Consider the following 17,615-nt stretch of genomic DNA (forward strand, 5'->3'; position numbering starts at 1 on the left):
AGACTTCCATAAAATGCAACTTCTGACCATTGAGATTGTTCAAACTTGCACTTTAATCTTTACATTTTATTGCACATTTCCAAAAGAACTCTTACCTGGGGTGCAAACTGTTGAGCTGCACACTGATCAGAAACGCACTGTGACATGTTCATGCCTTCATTTTGTTCAGATGATTGACTTTGAACTATGAGTGCATGTGCTAGAGGAATTCTCTCTAAATGTTGAGTCTGGCTTGAGGTTGTTTGTTCTTCCATAGACAGCTCGAGCCTTGCTGGTTGTGTGGTTACTAACTGCTGCTGCGTTAGTGTCCCTGTATTTGCCATGGGCTGCCTCTGAATAATTAGGTGAGGCCCTGTCTGTACACCCATCCCAGAGTGTTGCAAAACGACCTGCTTCATCGCACCAGATTGCTGAATGTATACGTGCCGTGACATGCCAGGTTGTTGCAGAATGGACTGGCCAGCTACATCGAAAGGTTGGTTTGCCAACAACTGTTGATGTGAGGAAACTTGACCTGAATTGGATTGCTGGAGCATGGATGCTTGATCTTGGGAAGATGGTTGAATGACATGTGTTTGACCAGAATTTTGCTGGATTAGTGCCGTCTGCCCTGTAACTGTATTTACTTGATGAATAATGTGGTGAACAGGCTGTTGAAAGTATTTCTGACCTCCAGCACCTTGGGTTACCATAACTGGCACATTGACTTTATACATATGACCTGAAAAATATATAGATTGATAATCAAAAATTTGAGAAAATATTAAGAACAAAGAATGGAGAGGAAAATAATATTAGAATGGGCAGCTCCAACCAAACCTTAGCACGTTCACTTCTTCTTACGTATGGCGTGCACAGCCTAAGGTTGTAGGACAACTTGTTCTATTTGATCTTATTTGATTGTGCACGCCAGGTTGATTGCATTAGTTGAAACAGGGCAGAACACGTGAAGGTTGCTATCTCCCACCCCCTTAACATGCTGAATAACATCATTCTAAATCATACGCATGGTTGTGGGGGGCTGTGGCGTCACGTACACACAAACCACCCCCCCCATGATATTATATTAATATTATGCATTGGCTCCTTTTACCCCATCCCTGCCCTATCCACTGACGCACAGCCCCCACCTCGCAGGCCCATCTAGAGGGGGGGGGGGGGGTAGAGGGGGGGGGGGGGGGTGGGGGTAAAGGGGAGGCCTCGGAAGCCCTCAGAAGCCCAACCAAATTACTGCATGTTCAGCGGCTTCAATCCAGAGCCCTGAGGGTTGAGGGCGGCTGGGCTGCAGGCGGGGCGGAGCGGACAGTCGGCCGAGTGAGAGCTGCGAGCGGGAGGCAACAAAATGGGGGGGGGGGGGGGAGGAGAGGGGGGAGAGGAGGGGAGTGTGGGGTGTGTTAAAGTAACTCGGCAGCGGCTTCAATCCAGAGCCCGGGTGGGGGAGGGCGTCTGGGCGGCTGGCGGAGCGGACAGCCGGCCAAGTGCGAGTCGACAGCGAGTTGGGGGGGGGGGGGGGTTAATGCAACTCGCAGCTCATGCAAAACCAGTGCCCAGCAGGCTGCGCTTTGGAAACTGTGCGCAGCTGGCCGTGAGGAGCAGAGCCATTGTGACGTCATCAGCTTTTAAAAAAATCTCAGATTTGTGAACTATTTTAATTAAAAAACTCGGGAAATAATGAATCAAATTTTCAAATGAGGCGATTTTTGAGATTATGAGGTAAATCTCTATCGGAATATGTAAAAATTTCACTGTTAGCGTATCGTGTTTGAGGAGATGCGAATCACAGACACAAATACACACAATTCACACACAAATACATCCACATCTAAGATCAGATTTTATAAGTATATATGTATCTCAGTTAGTCTGTGAAATTTAGAGCATTCAAGTAGACTCAAACAAAAATATTAAATAGTAATTAGAATTATTAAAATAAAATGTAAAACACTTACTTTCCACCCCAAATGCAGCAGTGTTGCTTTAGCTGTACCACCGTCTCAAAGCTCCAGTGATCCTGATTTGTTTTGACCTCCAGTGCTCTGCTAATTATTAAATTACTAGTCTGTCTATATTTACATCCAACGACAACTGAAGACAATTCAGTCGCCTGTACCTGTCGCCAATTGAATTGAATTCACCGAAGTCAGAACCGGCGACAACCTACGTCACCTGCGACAACACCTACATCAGGAGAAGTCAAGCTACGCTCATTGGCGTCAACCCATTGTCGCCGAAAATTTTTCAACATGTTGAAAATCCAGCTGCGACCAAAGATGCTACAACTCTTTGGGTGACTGAGGAGACTAGTCACGAACATACAGGAGACACCCCGGTGACCATGTGGCGACAGCCTAGTCGCCTGCAATCGCCTAAAAAATAGCCTAAATGGGACAGGCCCTTTACTGTTATATTCAACCTCAGATTTTCCTTCTACTTTAGATAGATTGGAAAAAGAAATATTCTCAATCACAAAGTCAAAATAAACTGTTTGAAAGTGGAAAGATCAATTCATATAAATGTAACAAGTACTTGCCTGAAGCAGTCTGCAAGGTAACTCCAGCAGGGACCTGTATTGGAAGACTAATGCCCGAGGGTAGTGCAAGAGTAGTTGATGTCCCTGAAGAGCTCTAGGCAAGCAGATAAAAGGATGAGAATATTTACAACAAAGAAAATATGAAATCATTATTCTCTACCAGTTTAAAAAAAGATTGTTGACTTGATAACCAACTCTCAGACCAGACTGAAGCAGTAATCTCAAATTAATGCTGCCTCGAGACAAATGGAATGAATATGTATAAACTAAGTAGGTACGGCAGCTTTGAATATAAATGGAGATAGGCTGATGAGTTTTCATGAGACAGATTGAATGTGTACACCATGGAAATAAACATATTAGAAACCTGTCCCACTTTAAAGGAAGCACATAATGATAATCAGTGGACAAGATAGTAAATCTTGTGGCACCAAATGTTGGTGGCATCAGTTTCTGTAATAAATAAAAGAATGTGCTTGTAGAAAGTAGTGTATAACTCCAAGCAACAGTGGTGCAGTACAAGCGCATTTGTAACTAATGGTTAAATGTGGTCATCTTTCAGGATGAGACCATTCTTATTGAACTCCTTCAACTCTACTAGTGCCATCATCTGTCAACCATCCAAGAACCAAGTACACCTCACTCCCACCAAGAATTGAGTAAGTGGTCCCATATAAAATCAGTGCCGCTGAATTCAATTTCACAATTAGAGTAGCTAATGAACTCTGGCCACAAGAGAGGAACAATCAACACAAGGTCACAGTAACCCTAAAGTGTAAAAAATGCACAACTAATATGGCACTTACAAGTTCTGCAGATGTAAAATTCTGAACACTTCTACCAGAAGGAATCACAACAGAAGCTGCAAACAGAAATGTTAAGGTTTACTACAAAATATTGTGATTTGCACCACACGATCCACAATTTCTAAATGGTTTGGGGGAAAAAAAAAAAAAAACATAAATATGAAAGCAAATTAAATTTGTTAATGGGAATGTGTTACTGAGGGTTATTTTCTGGAGATAGTATCAGAATAAGTTCCAATACTAGTTTTCTGGGCAACTGACTTTGTGGTATCCCAAGATTAAATATGGAAGATTAATATCTCTAAATTAAATTGGACCATCTATTGGTACAATAAAACATTATCGTCTTTAGTACCAAAACGGAATCTGCTTCCACAAACTGAAATAATGAAATTTAATAAAATAAATACCCGAAACCATTTAAGACAGTTTTACATTGAGAAAGGCGTCCTAAAACAGGGCCAAATTCCAAACACACTCACTTCCAAATTCTAAACACACAATTATGAACCAAGTATAAATTTCAGGCAAGGTGGAGATACTATCCAGTGACATTGTAGACTGCATTTATGTACCAATAGATTCATACAGCACTGAAACAGACCACTTGGCCCGTCACGTCCAGGGGGCCTTCTCTTCCCCCCCAAAAGTGGGCAAGACCAAAACATAGGAGTCAGTGAGGCCACTTCAGAATTACATCTGTCACAGGTAGGATTTATACGACCATAAAAACTTATCTTTTGACATATGAGCTCTGTGAACCACCTTGAATTGTATCAGAGCGTGTCTTGCACATATTGAAGAGGTATTAACTAATTGAAGAATCCTCTCCCATTTCTCTATAGGTAGAGAAATTTGAAGTTCTCTTTCCCAGTCATTCTTAATTTTATCAAATGTATCTATTCGTAATTTCAAAATCAACTCATAAATAGTCGTTATTAAACCTTTCTGATAAGGGTTAAAATGTTTTTTTAAATTCTCTGTTCTCTTTTTTCTTTTTATCATTTTGTTTTTATATAGACATGTTCTCTTTTAAACATTTAACTATATTTAAATAGTCGTTATTAAACCTTTCTGATAAGGGTTCAAATGTAAAACAAATTCCAAGATTTCGGTTTGATATGGCAACGGAAAAAAGGGTAGAGTAGCCTTCAAAAAATGTCTAATTTGTAAATATCTAAAGAAATGTGTTAGGTAGATTATATTTATTTGAAAATTGTTCAAAAGACATAAAACAACCATTCAAAAACAAAGCACGAAAAGCTGCTAATCCCTTCCTCGTCCATAACAGAAAGGCTTGATCAGTACTAGAAGATTACAAGAAAAAATTAGATATGATAGGACTCGATAAGTTAAAATCATTCAATCCAAAAAACTTATGATATTGAAACCATATTCGGGATGTATGTCTTATTATTGGGTTAATCGTATATTTATTCAATCTCGTAATTGTGAAAGGTAACGAGGCCCCTAGGATAGAAGCCAAAGATAACCTTTGCACAGAATCACGTTCAAGATTTATCCATCCTGGGCATTGGGTATCTTCTAAATCTTTTGTCCAAAACGTTAAATTGTGAGCATTAACTGCCCAATAATAAAATCTAAGGTTCGGCAGTGCCAAACCACCGTATTTTTTTGATCTCTGTAAGTATTTTTTTTACTTAGTCTGGTATTTTTATTTGGCCATATATGAAGAAATTGGAGTCAATAATATCAAAGAAAGATTTAGCAATAAAAATTGGTATAGTCTGAAATAAATACAAACATTTAGGTAGGATAAACATTTTAATAACATTGATTCGGTCAATTAGACACAAGGACATTGGTGACCATTTAGTAAACTGTTGTCTGATGTGGTCAATTAGGGGCGTAAAATTGGCTTTAAATAGATCCTTGTGTTTCTTGGTAATCTTAATGCCTAAATAAGTAAAACATTCAGTAGTCAATCTAAATGGAAATCGTCCATAATTCGAAATTTGATTGTTTAATGGAAAAAGCTCACTCTTACTAAGATTTAGTTTATAACCAGAACTGCTAAATTAATTAAGCAGTGCTACTACTGCAGGAATAGACTTCTCTGGGTTAGAGATAAATAATAACAGATCTGCATAAAGAGATAGCTTATGTGTCTTATTCTCACGAACAATACCAAAAATATTAGGGGATTCCCTAATAGCAGTGGCCAAAGGTTCCAAAGCGATATCAAACAATAAAGGACTTAAAGGACAGCCCTGTCTAGTACCTCGAAAGAGCCTCAAAAAAGGTGATCTCTGATTATTGGTAAATACAGAAACTCGAGATACGATATAATCAGCTTGATCCAAGAGATACATTTTGGACCAATCTTAAATTTTTCAAGTGTATTGAATAAGTATTCCCATACTACTCTATCAAATGCCTTCTCAGCATCAAGTGAAATGACACATTCTGGAGTTATATTTGATGCTATATACACAATATTCATTAATCTCTTAACGTTAAAGTATGAGTAACGATTTTTAATAAAACCCGTCTGATCTTAAGAAATAATTTGCGGTAAAATATTTTCCAATCTCATAGCTAATATTTTGGAAAGAATTTTGGAATCTACATTTAACAGCGATATGGGTCTATATGACGTCACTTCAGTAGGGTCTTTATTTTTTTAAGAATTAAAGAAATAGGTGCTTCATAAAAGGATTGTGGTAATAAATTCATTAAAGAGGCTTCTTTAAAAACCTTGCTCTGCAAGAGTTATCAGATTTCAAATTACACTACAGGAAAATTTCGAATTTAGCGACAAGCCACACAAACTTTTTGCACGTCAGCTGAGAAAAGTAGAAAAGGACCAGACTATTCTAAAAATTAAATCAGATAAAGGTAAATTGTTAATGCTTCCCAAAGACATTAACGAAAGATTTGCCCAATTTTATCAAAATTTATACACATCCAAAACATCAACAGAAAGCAGAAAAATTACAAACTTTCTGGACAACTGTAATCTTCCAACACTTAACTCGCTGGAACAAGAGGAATTAGGAGCACAGATTTCAATCAAAGAAATAGAGGAGACAATCAATTCACTGAAGAACGGTAAAACACCTGGGCCAGACGGGTTCAGTAACGAATTTTATAAAAGATTGCACAAGGTAATTTCACCATGTTCACACAAGCTTTATACATATGCATTTAAAGAACAGACATTACCACAAACACTAGCTGAACCAACTATCACACTTATACCCCAAAAAGATAAAGATCTAGAAGACCCCGGTTCATACAGAGCAATTGCACTGCTAAATACAGATCAGAAAATTAGCGAAAACTTTGGCAAGTAGATTAAGCAAATACGTTAATAAATTAATACATTCGGATCAAACGGGGTTCATATCTAAGAGACATTAATTTAATAATTTGAGGTCTTTTTAACATAATGTACTCACACAGAATTAAATAAGACGTATCAATTATTTCATTAGATGCAGTAAAAGCATTTGACCAAGTAGAATGGAAATACCTTTTCACAGTACTGCATAAATTTCAGATGGGAGAATTTTATTTCATGGATAAAATTACTATATGATAGGCAGATGCCAGAATATTGACCAACCACATACTTTCTCCGAAATTTCAACTATCCAGGGGCAATAGACAGGGTTGTGCATTATCACCCGTCATTTGCCCTTGCGATTGAACCCTTAGCGGAAAGTATGAGAGTACATCCGAACATTCACGGCTATAATACTAAACACTCCAATAACAAAATATCATTATATGCAGATGATGTATTATTATATATCACCAATTCTCAAGTTAGTATTCCAAATATATTAAATCTTATAGAGGAATTCGGTTCCTTCTCAGGATATAGAATAAACTGGAACAAAAGTGAAATTATGGCAATAAAACCTCAAGAGCCGACACACCTTTTAAAATTCCCTTTCAGAATTGCTACAGAAAAATGTAAATATCTGGGTGTCCAAGTAACCAGAAAATATACTTCTTTATTCAATGCAAACTTCCCACCTTTAATTACTAAATTAAACACTCTTTTTCAATTCTGGAAAACACTTCCGATGTCTCTAATAGGCAGAATAAATGCCATAAAAATGATTTTCCTCCCACAAATTCTCTATTTATTTCAATCAATACCAATATACCTACCTAAAATATATTTTTTTTAAATCTTGATTCCCGGATTACAAACTTTATCTGGGATTATAAATCACATAGAATTCATAAACGACATCTATGTAAACCCAAAGAAATGGGCAAATTGGCACTCCCCAATTTCTTATACTACTGTTGGGCAACTAATATTAAAAATGTAATTTACTGGCTGGATAACGCATGCCAACAGGTAGACTGGTTAATAATGGAGAGAGAGGATTGCTCGCCTTTTAATATAGGCGCAATTCTTCTCTCCCCAATAAAGTTGAAGAACACAATATGAGAAAAATCCATTATTCACAGCACTTTATGAATCTGGAGACAAGTAAAATCAACTTTTAAACTAAGAAATTTATCTCTTCTTTCACCAATAGCAAATAACCCGTAGTTTAAGCCATCTATTATAGATAAAACGTTTATTTATTGGGAAAGACTAGGAATTAAAAAGCTTGGAGATCTGTACGAGATGGGAAATCTCCTGTCATTTCAGAAATTACAGTCGAAATACAGTCTGAAAGGTAATCAATATTTTAGATATCTTCAAATTCAAGATTATTTGAAAACATATACCCATGATTATCAAACTCTGCTGTCAGATATATTAGACGAAGGTATGAATAGAAACTCAGAGTCAAACAAATTTAACATCATATTGTATAATACCCTTGTGAATATAAAAGTCGTCAGACGCAATTATAAGAGAATGGGAAGAGGAATTAGGCCTAAAAATTTCCAAAGACAGATGGGAAAAATATCCTGAAAGTCATCTGGAGGAAAAGAAAAGTGGTGCAGCAGTGGCGATTCGCTGAAGGAGTCTGGATCCCAAAGGAGGAAGATTCCACGAAGATCGATCAGTTCAGAATCATCTCCTTGCTAAGCGTTGATTTACTTTTGGTTTTAAGTAATCGGTGATACTAATAACAAATCATGTCTCATTTGAAGTTCAACTATTCTTATAGAGCTCTAAACTAGGAGCTTTTGAATATTTATTATCAATTTATTTAATCTCATCTGGCAATATACGCATTTCATTTTTAGTTTGTTTTTTTAATCCCGCGGAATATGAAATAATTTGTCCACGAATATATGCCTTAAAAGCATCCCAGACTACACCATTGGATATTTCTTCAGTAGAGTTTGTTAAGAAAAAGGCAATCTGATCTTTAATAAAATTAACAAAATTTAGATCTTGAAGCAAAGTAGTATTAAATCACCGTTGTTTTGCACTAAATTTGGAATCAGGTAGTTTGATTGATAGTTTCAATGATGCATGATCAGAAATAACAATTGCATCATACTCACACGCAGTGACCGATGAAACTAGCCGAGAAACTATTATAAAGTAGTCAATCCTAGAGTAACTATGATATACATGAAAGAAAAAATAAAATTCTTTGTCATTTGGGTGCAGGAATCTCCAGACTTCTAACATTCCAGAGTCAAGTAAAAAAGAATTGATAAAACTAGCTGATTTATTTGGAAGCGCATGATCAGATGCAGATCTGCCCATCGAGGGGTTCAAACAACAGTTAAAATCTCCACCCATTATCAAAAGATGTTCATTTAAATTAGGAAAGGATGCGATTAACTGTTTAAAAAACTCATGGTGATCAATATTAGGTGCATAAACATTCACCATAACAACATTTTGGTTATGAAGAACACCAGTAATCATCAGAAAATCTACCATATGGATCAGAAATTGTTTCGTAATGAACAAACGGAATTGAGGAGTCAATAACAATAGAGACTCCTTTCACTTTCGCCTGTGAATTTGAATGAAACTGCTGTCCTCCCCAAAACTTAAAGAATCGTTGATTGTCATCTTTCCTTACATGAGTTTCCTGAACAAAGATAATCTGAGCATTTAGTCTACGAAGAACTTTAAAAGATTTCCTCGTAATGGGATGGTTCAGACCATTAACATTCCATGAACAGAAGTTAATAACTTTATCCATATTGTTTGTAAAAATCATGTGGAATGTAAAGGGTTAATTTCGTAGATCATAGCAGTTCATGATACCGGAAGGAGAAGAATCGAAGGCGGAACCGGAAGTGACGACATTTCAGACATTTTTGTAGTTCGAATTTTGCCCAGATAGAAAAAAACTAAACTAAAAGCAAAAGTACCCCCACCCATGCAAAGCCAGAAACTGACCAGTAGACAGTCAGTACGCTACCTAACCCCTCCCCTACCTCTGTCTCGTCTAATGACAGCTCCAAACGTTTAAAAAAATGTATATTTACCACTCAATAGCCAAAACAAATTAATATTATGGTTAAAAAGTACACGCAAACTGTGAAAAATAAGAACTGCTTCACATTGTTTATCCAAGGTCAAAGTACGTGCAAACTGTGAAAAACAAAAACTGCTTCACTGTTTGTCTAAAGACCGGTGGGGAAAAATCCTTCGGAGGACATTTTAAAAGTGGAAGAACTAACAAAGAAGATCCTAAAAGTTAGTGTATAATACCATTACATTAAATTAACAGTATCTTAGAGAACGTAAATGTTATGGTTTGATACCATCATACTAAAATTCTAAAAAGTAATTAGAAAATAACTCATCAGATTAAATTCTTAATCATTTACAGAGCAATATATTGTTAAAATAGGAACAATAAATCGCCGATTGTAACTCAGTTGGCTATCAATAACTCCCCGTCGTGGCTTCACCCCCATAAGCCTCCAGAAAGCTGGAAGCTTCTTGCGGTTTGTTCAAAAATCGACTGTTACCATTAGGGAGTCGTATACGCAGTCTAGCTGGGTAAAGCAGCTGGTTCTTAAACAACTCAGACATTACATTATGGAAAGGCATTCTCAGTCCCATAAGCTCACGGCTGTAATCAGGAACAAACCGAAACTTGCATCCTTCAAATTCAACCATGCCCAACCTTTTTGCTGCTTGGAGGATATTCTCCTCCATCTGCAGAAAGTGAAACCGAACGATCAGATGTCTCGGTTTATCTTTGAGACCAGTTTTCTTCCTGACCCTGTGTGCGTTATCCAAAATTGGAAGATTTTCATACTGCTCAATGTTGAAAGTCTCCTTTATCATTTTAGAGACACATTTTATAGCATTGTCCCCTTCCTGACCTTCAGGCAAACCAACAATTTGCAGATTCAGTCGACGGCCTCTGTATTCCAGATGCATATTTTTAGTCTTGTATTGCTCGAGTGCCCGAGTATTTTCGGTCATTTTCCGTTCCAGTGTTTCAAACTTCAAATCTCTTTCCTGACACAAGATTCACAAGTTATCAATTTGTTCCTTCTGTTCACGAGATTCATCTTGTAACATAATCAGCTTGCCTTGAACTTCCTTCAATTTGCTCGAAATTCCTTTCATCATTTCTTCCAAACCGCAGAATCTTGTGTTCATTTCTCCATTCATTTTCGATATTGCTTCTAAGGTACCGGAGTCAGATGTTGTGCCTTCGCCACGCTCCTTCCTGGGAGAAGTTTTTTTTGCTCTTGTCTCCATCCTTTACACGGTTGAAACGTATAAAAGTATTATCAACACTTTAAAAAAGGTTAAACCGTGTCTTGAAATCAAGTAATAACAAGTAACATTGAAAGAGTGGTAAGCAAGGAGTTAAAAGTTAAGGGAGCAAAAGATGTACAACCTTACAGCATGCCACCACTAGAGAGAGTCTCCTCCACAATAGATCTATATCCTTCAATGCCTTGCTTAAAGTAGGAAAAGGGTAGGAGCAAATAGTCCCCATAATCGAAGAGTGCAACAGAAGAGACTCTTAATTATACTATATGAACGGATAATGGAACATGGCAACACTCATGGATGTATCGCTCACTATTTCTGCACTCAACGAGCAAAGACGAAACCAAAAGGGAAAAGTTTTGTAATGATAGCAAAGCAACCATCTAACTTTTTGTAACAACTTTTAGGGCTACAAACTTCAGTGGAAATAAAACTTGCATCTGATCAAATTAAACAGATAATTAAATATTATTGTTTGTGCTTACTGCCATCCACAGCTAGAAACTATCCTTTTCCTGCAAACCCACTATATTTATTCCTTGGCAACAAACATCACTGTTCAAGAGTCTTTATCTACATTAATTCTATCGATCATAATTTTGTGCTATTACAATTGTGGAACATCTATTAATTTGTAATTTGCAAAAAAAATGCAATCTTATTATAATCCAAGTTCAAAGCAATTAATAGTTAGATTCCACTATTTAGGTATGTAGCTAGAAATCCGATTCATTAGATATAAAAACTGTAGGGCATATTATCATTTAGAGACAGCAAGATATAGTGGGAACAAGAATTATTCAGGACTGGAATTTAACTGACTTCCAAAGATAATTGAGTAGTAATTAGAGAGGTACATGTCCTTTATACTACTGTTTTATCATGTCCTTCAGACCCCTAATCATACAGGATAACACTTCTTCCTACTTTATTGCCTGATAGCCCTAATGAAGACCAAGTTTAACTTGTTGAAACACCTGTGAACCCGAAGTACCAAATTTTATATACAAACATAACTAAGAAAGCTTCATTTTCAAAATGAGGCAATTTGTGCATTGCAGGTGTTAGGTATGTGATATAATTAGCATATGTGATGTCTTGTGCAAGTACGCATGCGCGGGGGAGACTGTGGAGACTCAAGGTGGCGTCCTGGAATAAAGAAGCGTGTTATTGTACTCCAGTGTCCGAGCCTTGTATCAAATCTGTTCCAAGCACCCAAATACAATAATACAATATTTATTACATGTCATTTGGACCTCAGTGAGGCTCAAACAAAACTCCGTTTCCACAGCCATACAAACAAAGACAATTTCCTACAAAACATACACACAATTCAATTTACAGAAACATCCATCACAGTGAATCTCCTCCTCACTGTGATGGAAGGCAAAGTCTTTTCTCTCCTCTGCACCATTTCTCTCCCGATGTCGAAGCTCCAGGCGGGCGATGGTAAGTCCCACGACCATTTCAGGCCATGCCGGGCGATGTACGGCCCCGCTCCAGGTCTAAATGTCACAAAGTTGGAGCCCCCGGCGGGCGCTGGTAAGTCCCGCGGCCATTAAAGCCGGTCTCCCACCCGGACCCGCGAGCTCCCGATATCACAGTCCACCGACCTGCGGCTGCAGCTGGACCTCCGAGCTCCGGGGTCGGGCCGCAGCAGTGAGCCCCACCGCTCCCCACGCTCCGAGGCCGGCCAGCCCCATGATGGTAAGTCCGCAGCGCCGCAGGCTCTGCGACTGGAGGCCCCAGGTCGTCCGGCTGGAGGCCGCTCCACGGTGCTAGGCCCCAACGATAACGGAGACCGACAGGGAAAAGGTCGGGTCTCCGTGCAGGGAAGAGATTTTTTAAAGTTTCCTCCGCCCCACACATATCACAGTTAAAACCAGTATTAAAAAACACGAACTACATTTAACTAGATAAAAAAATGTAAAAAGACAGACAGGCTGAGGGGCCGCTGCAACAGGTGAGTCGCGCCGCCAAACTTCATGAAAGCAGTATCTGCCCCGATAAATGGAAAGGATGGCAATAAGAAAACTGTACTTCCTTCGTTTGGTTATCTGGATGCCGCAGCAAGTCCAAGTCACTGCTAAATAATCAAATATTCAATGGGAATAACAAAACATGTGCCTCTACTTATTGTTCTAATCTGGCTGCTACTACAACACTACATGTCTAGTTAGGATGGTTAGGCATCTAATTATTGAGATTAAAATAGAGATTAAAACATTTTCCTGTATCTATGGCAGTTCATGTCACTATCACTACGACCTTCCCGCATCCAATGTTTTAACAGATCCTCGTCTCGTTCTGCTCTATGCTCCTTTGTAACTAATAATTTATACATATAGATTGGATAGATACACACACATATACACATACATATATACATACACACACACACAATATAAATAGATCTATACACAACACATATATATATATATATACACACACACAACTGTAATGCGACTTCCCAACATTTACACTCAACACCCAGGTGGACAAAGACAAATATTTCATAAATCTTCATTACCACCTTATCTATTTCTGTTGCCACTTTTAGGGAACCTGTGAACTTGCACTCCAACACCTCTCTGTTTTTCAAAGCTCATAAGGGTCCTGCCATTTACTGTATACTTTGCCCTGATATTGGGCCTCCCAAAGTGAAACACCTCACAGCTGTCTTGAATAAACAATGTCATTTCTTCACCCATATCTCTAATTGATCTATGTCTCAAAATCCCTCTGTACGAGATTCCACTGTAGTCAGTACAAGTACCTTGATACTGTCTGGGTTGGGATTTGTGTATTCTCTCTGTAACCTCAGGTGCTTTAGTTAACCACTACATTCCAAGAACGAGTCAGCCTTGAAACTGCAGGTACACAAAATTGCTGGGGAAACTCAGCGGGTGCAGCAGCATCTATGGAGCGAAGGAAACAGGCGACGTTTCGGGCCGAAACCCTTCTTCAGACTTCTTCAGAAACTGCAGGTGCTGGTTTACAAAATAAGAAATTGCTGGAGTAATTCAGTGGGTCAGGCCAGGCCACATCTCTGGCGAAAATAGATAGATGACGTTTAGGTCAGGACCTTCTTCAGCCAAGCAGGTTGGAAGCTTAATTGGCCATGGAAAATTGCCCCCAACATGAAGGTGAGTGGCAGAATGTGCAGTTGGGAGCAAAGGGAGGAGAAAGATTTGATGAAAATGCAGAGAGAATAAAATGGGATTAGCAAAGTATTTGCATGACTTAGTGCTTGTTGGCCACCACAGATTCAGTGGGTCAAAGGGATCATTTCTACAGATCACTTCCAAAGTAGCACACGCATTCAAATGTGGGAGTAAATACACGGTTTATTTCTGTTTTAAGAGTCTGCCTTGATGACAAGCTGAGGAAATAGCGTCTCACTTCCAAATGAATTAATCTTATGGATTCAATATTTCTTCATATCTGATTGCCTTAGCCAGAGATGGGTTAAGCCGTGTTCAATAAAACCTGGCCCCTGGAAGGGAATTCTCAGTCCTAACAGACCAAAGTATGCTCCTAAATCAAACAACATAATTTTACCGCAGTTAAACATAATGCCAGTTACTGTAGTTTATTTACTGCAAATATTATGGCTCCTTCATGATATCCTAGTTTCTAAATAATATTTTTCTAATAGACCATGTGGATTCTATTCAAAGAGGCATTAAACTAAGCCCCTTCTGTTCATCCAGATGACGTTCATGGCAATATTTTGAAGCAGAAGAGACCAGTTACCCAATATCCTGGCCAAAATTTATCCTTCAATCAGCATTAAATTAAACTAACCTGAGGACGTGTGTAGAGTCTGATGAGTTTTCTGGTGAAGTTCTAACATGATCTGCTGATGATTATTTTCCCTAAAAAAGCCTTCCACGGCTCTCGATTGGAGAAGTTTGCTTTCCCAAAGCTTTATTACGGGGTAGACAAGGTATTAAAACAATTAGAACAGGATAAAAATTCATTTGATTTTAAATAGTTTAAAAAAAACTGAGGAACATTTGACAGCAAGCTACTGAATATAGAAGTTAAAACAGCAGTGTCAGGCTATTTGAGAGTATTTGATTGTGACATCCTAATAATGAAAACCAAAAGAAACAATTGCTAATTATCAACAGGCCAGGCTACAATATTCCAAACGATGATGATAATTCCAAACGATCTCAATAATTTAGCCGATTCTATGAACTTTAATAGCCTTTGAGTAGATTTGTCAAATGCTTCTGGAAATTCATAAGGTCCAATCCTGCTGTCCACTACTTTCATCCTCATTTCCAACTATTATTTCAGATTCATCAGGCATGATCTTCTCTGAAATAACTTAAACTGACACCATCTGATCAGTTGAATTTCCCCCAAGGCATTCAATCACTTCCTCCACAATTGAACACTATTAACTTTTGTTCAGCAACTAATCTGTGATTCCCTAGTTTCTATCTTTTTTTTTTTTTTTAAAACAGCAGACCAGACATGCACAACTTTCAAAACCTAAGTAACAGTCCCCGATTGAAGCGACATTGAGTATCTACAATAAACACAAAATGCTGAATTAAAACTCAGTGGGACAGGCAGCATCTCTGGAGAGAAGCAATGGGTGACTTCTTCAGACCCATTGATTATCTACAATGCATTTCCTTATCTGCTTCCTTAAAAAAATCTGGAATACAATCCATCCACTGGGGATGTGACGTTATTTACTTTGGTTTTGTTGTTTATATACATTTTAGGAAGACCAAATCCTGGATTTGATATTATGTTTCCTTAATGTCCAGTATGCTATTTTCTGCCTTGACTACAAATACTTGCATCAAGTAATTAACCCTGAATTCTAATTCTCAGTTATTATTCAAGATGCTAGTATTTCCCAACTTTCATCCAGGAGTTTAATGGGGCATGACCACCCATTTTTCATATACAAACTGTAAACCATAAAGATAAAAGCACATTATTTGATTGAGAGTTTTAAATTGAAATACTGTATTTGGGAGCCAATCTTTTTCACATGCTTTTTAGTAACTCCATTGTACTTATGAAAATACCAGTGAGCTACCCAAGCTATTAAAGATTATAATTCCCATCCACTCAAACAAATTTACTAATTGCGAGATTCACGACTATTTGTTTCTCAATTGCTGCACCCATTACTTTGAAGTTATTCGTGTACTCACGTGGAAAGCTCACGTGTGCGTTCCACGAAGCCGAGGTTACAATAAAAAACGGCTCCAACATTAGCCTCCGATTTTAGATTTTAATGAGATTTACACATTTCTTTCATCGAGAACTCACACACAACTACCTTATTACCTACTTTAAAAAAAAGTTAAAACATTAAAAGGATTTTGCCGTAATGAAAGAAACACTTACCTGCTTTAGATCTTTAAGAACATGATCATCAATGCCTTCTTCAAGGAAATAGTCATGTGCATTGTTGATGACATCCTCAATAACAGATTTATAAAGCCTTGGCTGAAAGAAAATAAGTCCACGTCAATCGTCCAGTCCACGTCGTTTAACTTTCATGTCCATATTCTTTCCTTCGTGCCCCAGAAGATTGCATAAGAATATAAGGCAGCTCCAAGCAATTGCAAGGTAAAACATCTCAAAACTGACCATTGTGATTACATTAAAACAGGTTCTGGACATATTATTGCTTTTTCTAATCAGCGTTTGAAACATCATGCTTAGCAATTTTTGTAACAGGAGCTTCATTTTCACGAATCACGTATAATATTGCCAATGAGTATAGTTGCTCTCCCTGAATATGCACAGCCCGTGAACTAGATAATCTTGTGGTTTCTGTTAATGATATGGTTGGATTAACTTAATTTAACAAAAGAGATTAAATCTCTTAACTTTTATCCCATGCAACTAAATATTTTTTCAAAACCACTAGCCCACCCCCCTCAACCACCCTCAGAAAATCTGTGCTGAAACAAGTGCAGCGCCGCGTTTGAAGCGAGATGAAAGGCCGGCGCCCCGCTCTCACCACCAGGTTTGCATTTGCCGAATAGGCCATGTCCTCCCCCACACAGCCGGTAACTAGGCGCCTGACGTCACACCACACAAAGCGGTGATGTCAACCGCAGAGAGGCTGGGTGCCTTAATAAAGGTACGCGCGTCAGTGACGTCACCTGCTGGATACCCAACCAATACGGGTGTCAGGGGTTATGGGGAGAAGGCTGTAGAATGGGGTTAGGAGGGAGAGATCGATCAACCATGATTGAATGGTGAAATAGACGTGATGGGCCGAATGGCCTACTTCTGCTCCTATTACTTGAACATGAAATGATCTTGTTGAGCACACAAAGAACCAGAAGCAGGGTGAAGAAGTCAAAATTTGGAGGGTGCAGATGACTATTCTAAATTGTATTCCCATTAGAGGTTCACACAAAGGGTGGTGGGTGTATGGAACGGCTATCAGAGGAAATAGTTGAGGCAGGGTTTATTGCAACGTTTAAGAAACAATTAGACAGATACATGGATAGGACAGGTTTTGGAGGGATATGGGCCAAACGCAGGCAGGTTGGACCAGTGTAGATGGGACACATTGATCGATGTGGGCAAGGTGGGCCGAAGGGCCTGTTTCCACGCTGTATGACTCCATGATAGGTTG

General features: G+C 38.4%; 1 protein-coding gene across 1 annotated transcript in view; it reads right to left on the reverse strand.

Moving 5' to 3' along the window:
- gtf2a1l (general transcription factor IIA subunit 1 like) overlaps window positions 1–17,018 on the reverse strand; it is a 29,457-nt gene extending 12,439 nt beyond the window's left edge. The window contains exons 1-6 of the mRNA XM_033026373.1: window positions 16,989–17,018; window positions 16,367–16,468; window positions 14,792–14,912; window positions 3,337–3,392; window positions 2,531–2,624; window positions 96–721 (exon numbers count right to left, since the gene is read on the reverse strand). Coding sequence (XP_032882264.1) covers window positions 96–721; window positions 2,531–2,624; window positions 3,337–3,392; window positions 14,792–14,912; window positions 16,367–16,468; window positions 16,989–17,018 — 1,029 coding nt within the window. The remainder of the gene's footprint in view (window positions 1–95; window positions 722–2,530; window positions 2,625–3,336; window positions 3,393–14,791; window positions 14,913–16,366; window positions 16,469–16,988) is intronic.
- Between the last annotated feature and the right edge of the window lie 597 nt (window positions 17,019–17,615).

Source organism: Amblyraja radiata, chromosome 8, assembly GCF_010909765.2.
Source record: "Amblyraja radiata isolate CabotCenter1 chromosome 8, sAmbRad1.1.pri, whole genome shotgun sequence".
Taxonomy (NCBI): domain Eukaryota; kingdom Metazoa; phylum Chordata; class Chondrichthyes; order Rajiformes; family Rajidae; genus Amblyraja; species Amblyraja radiata.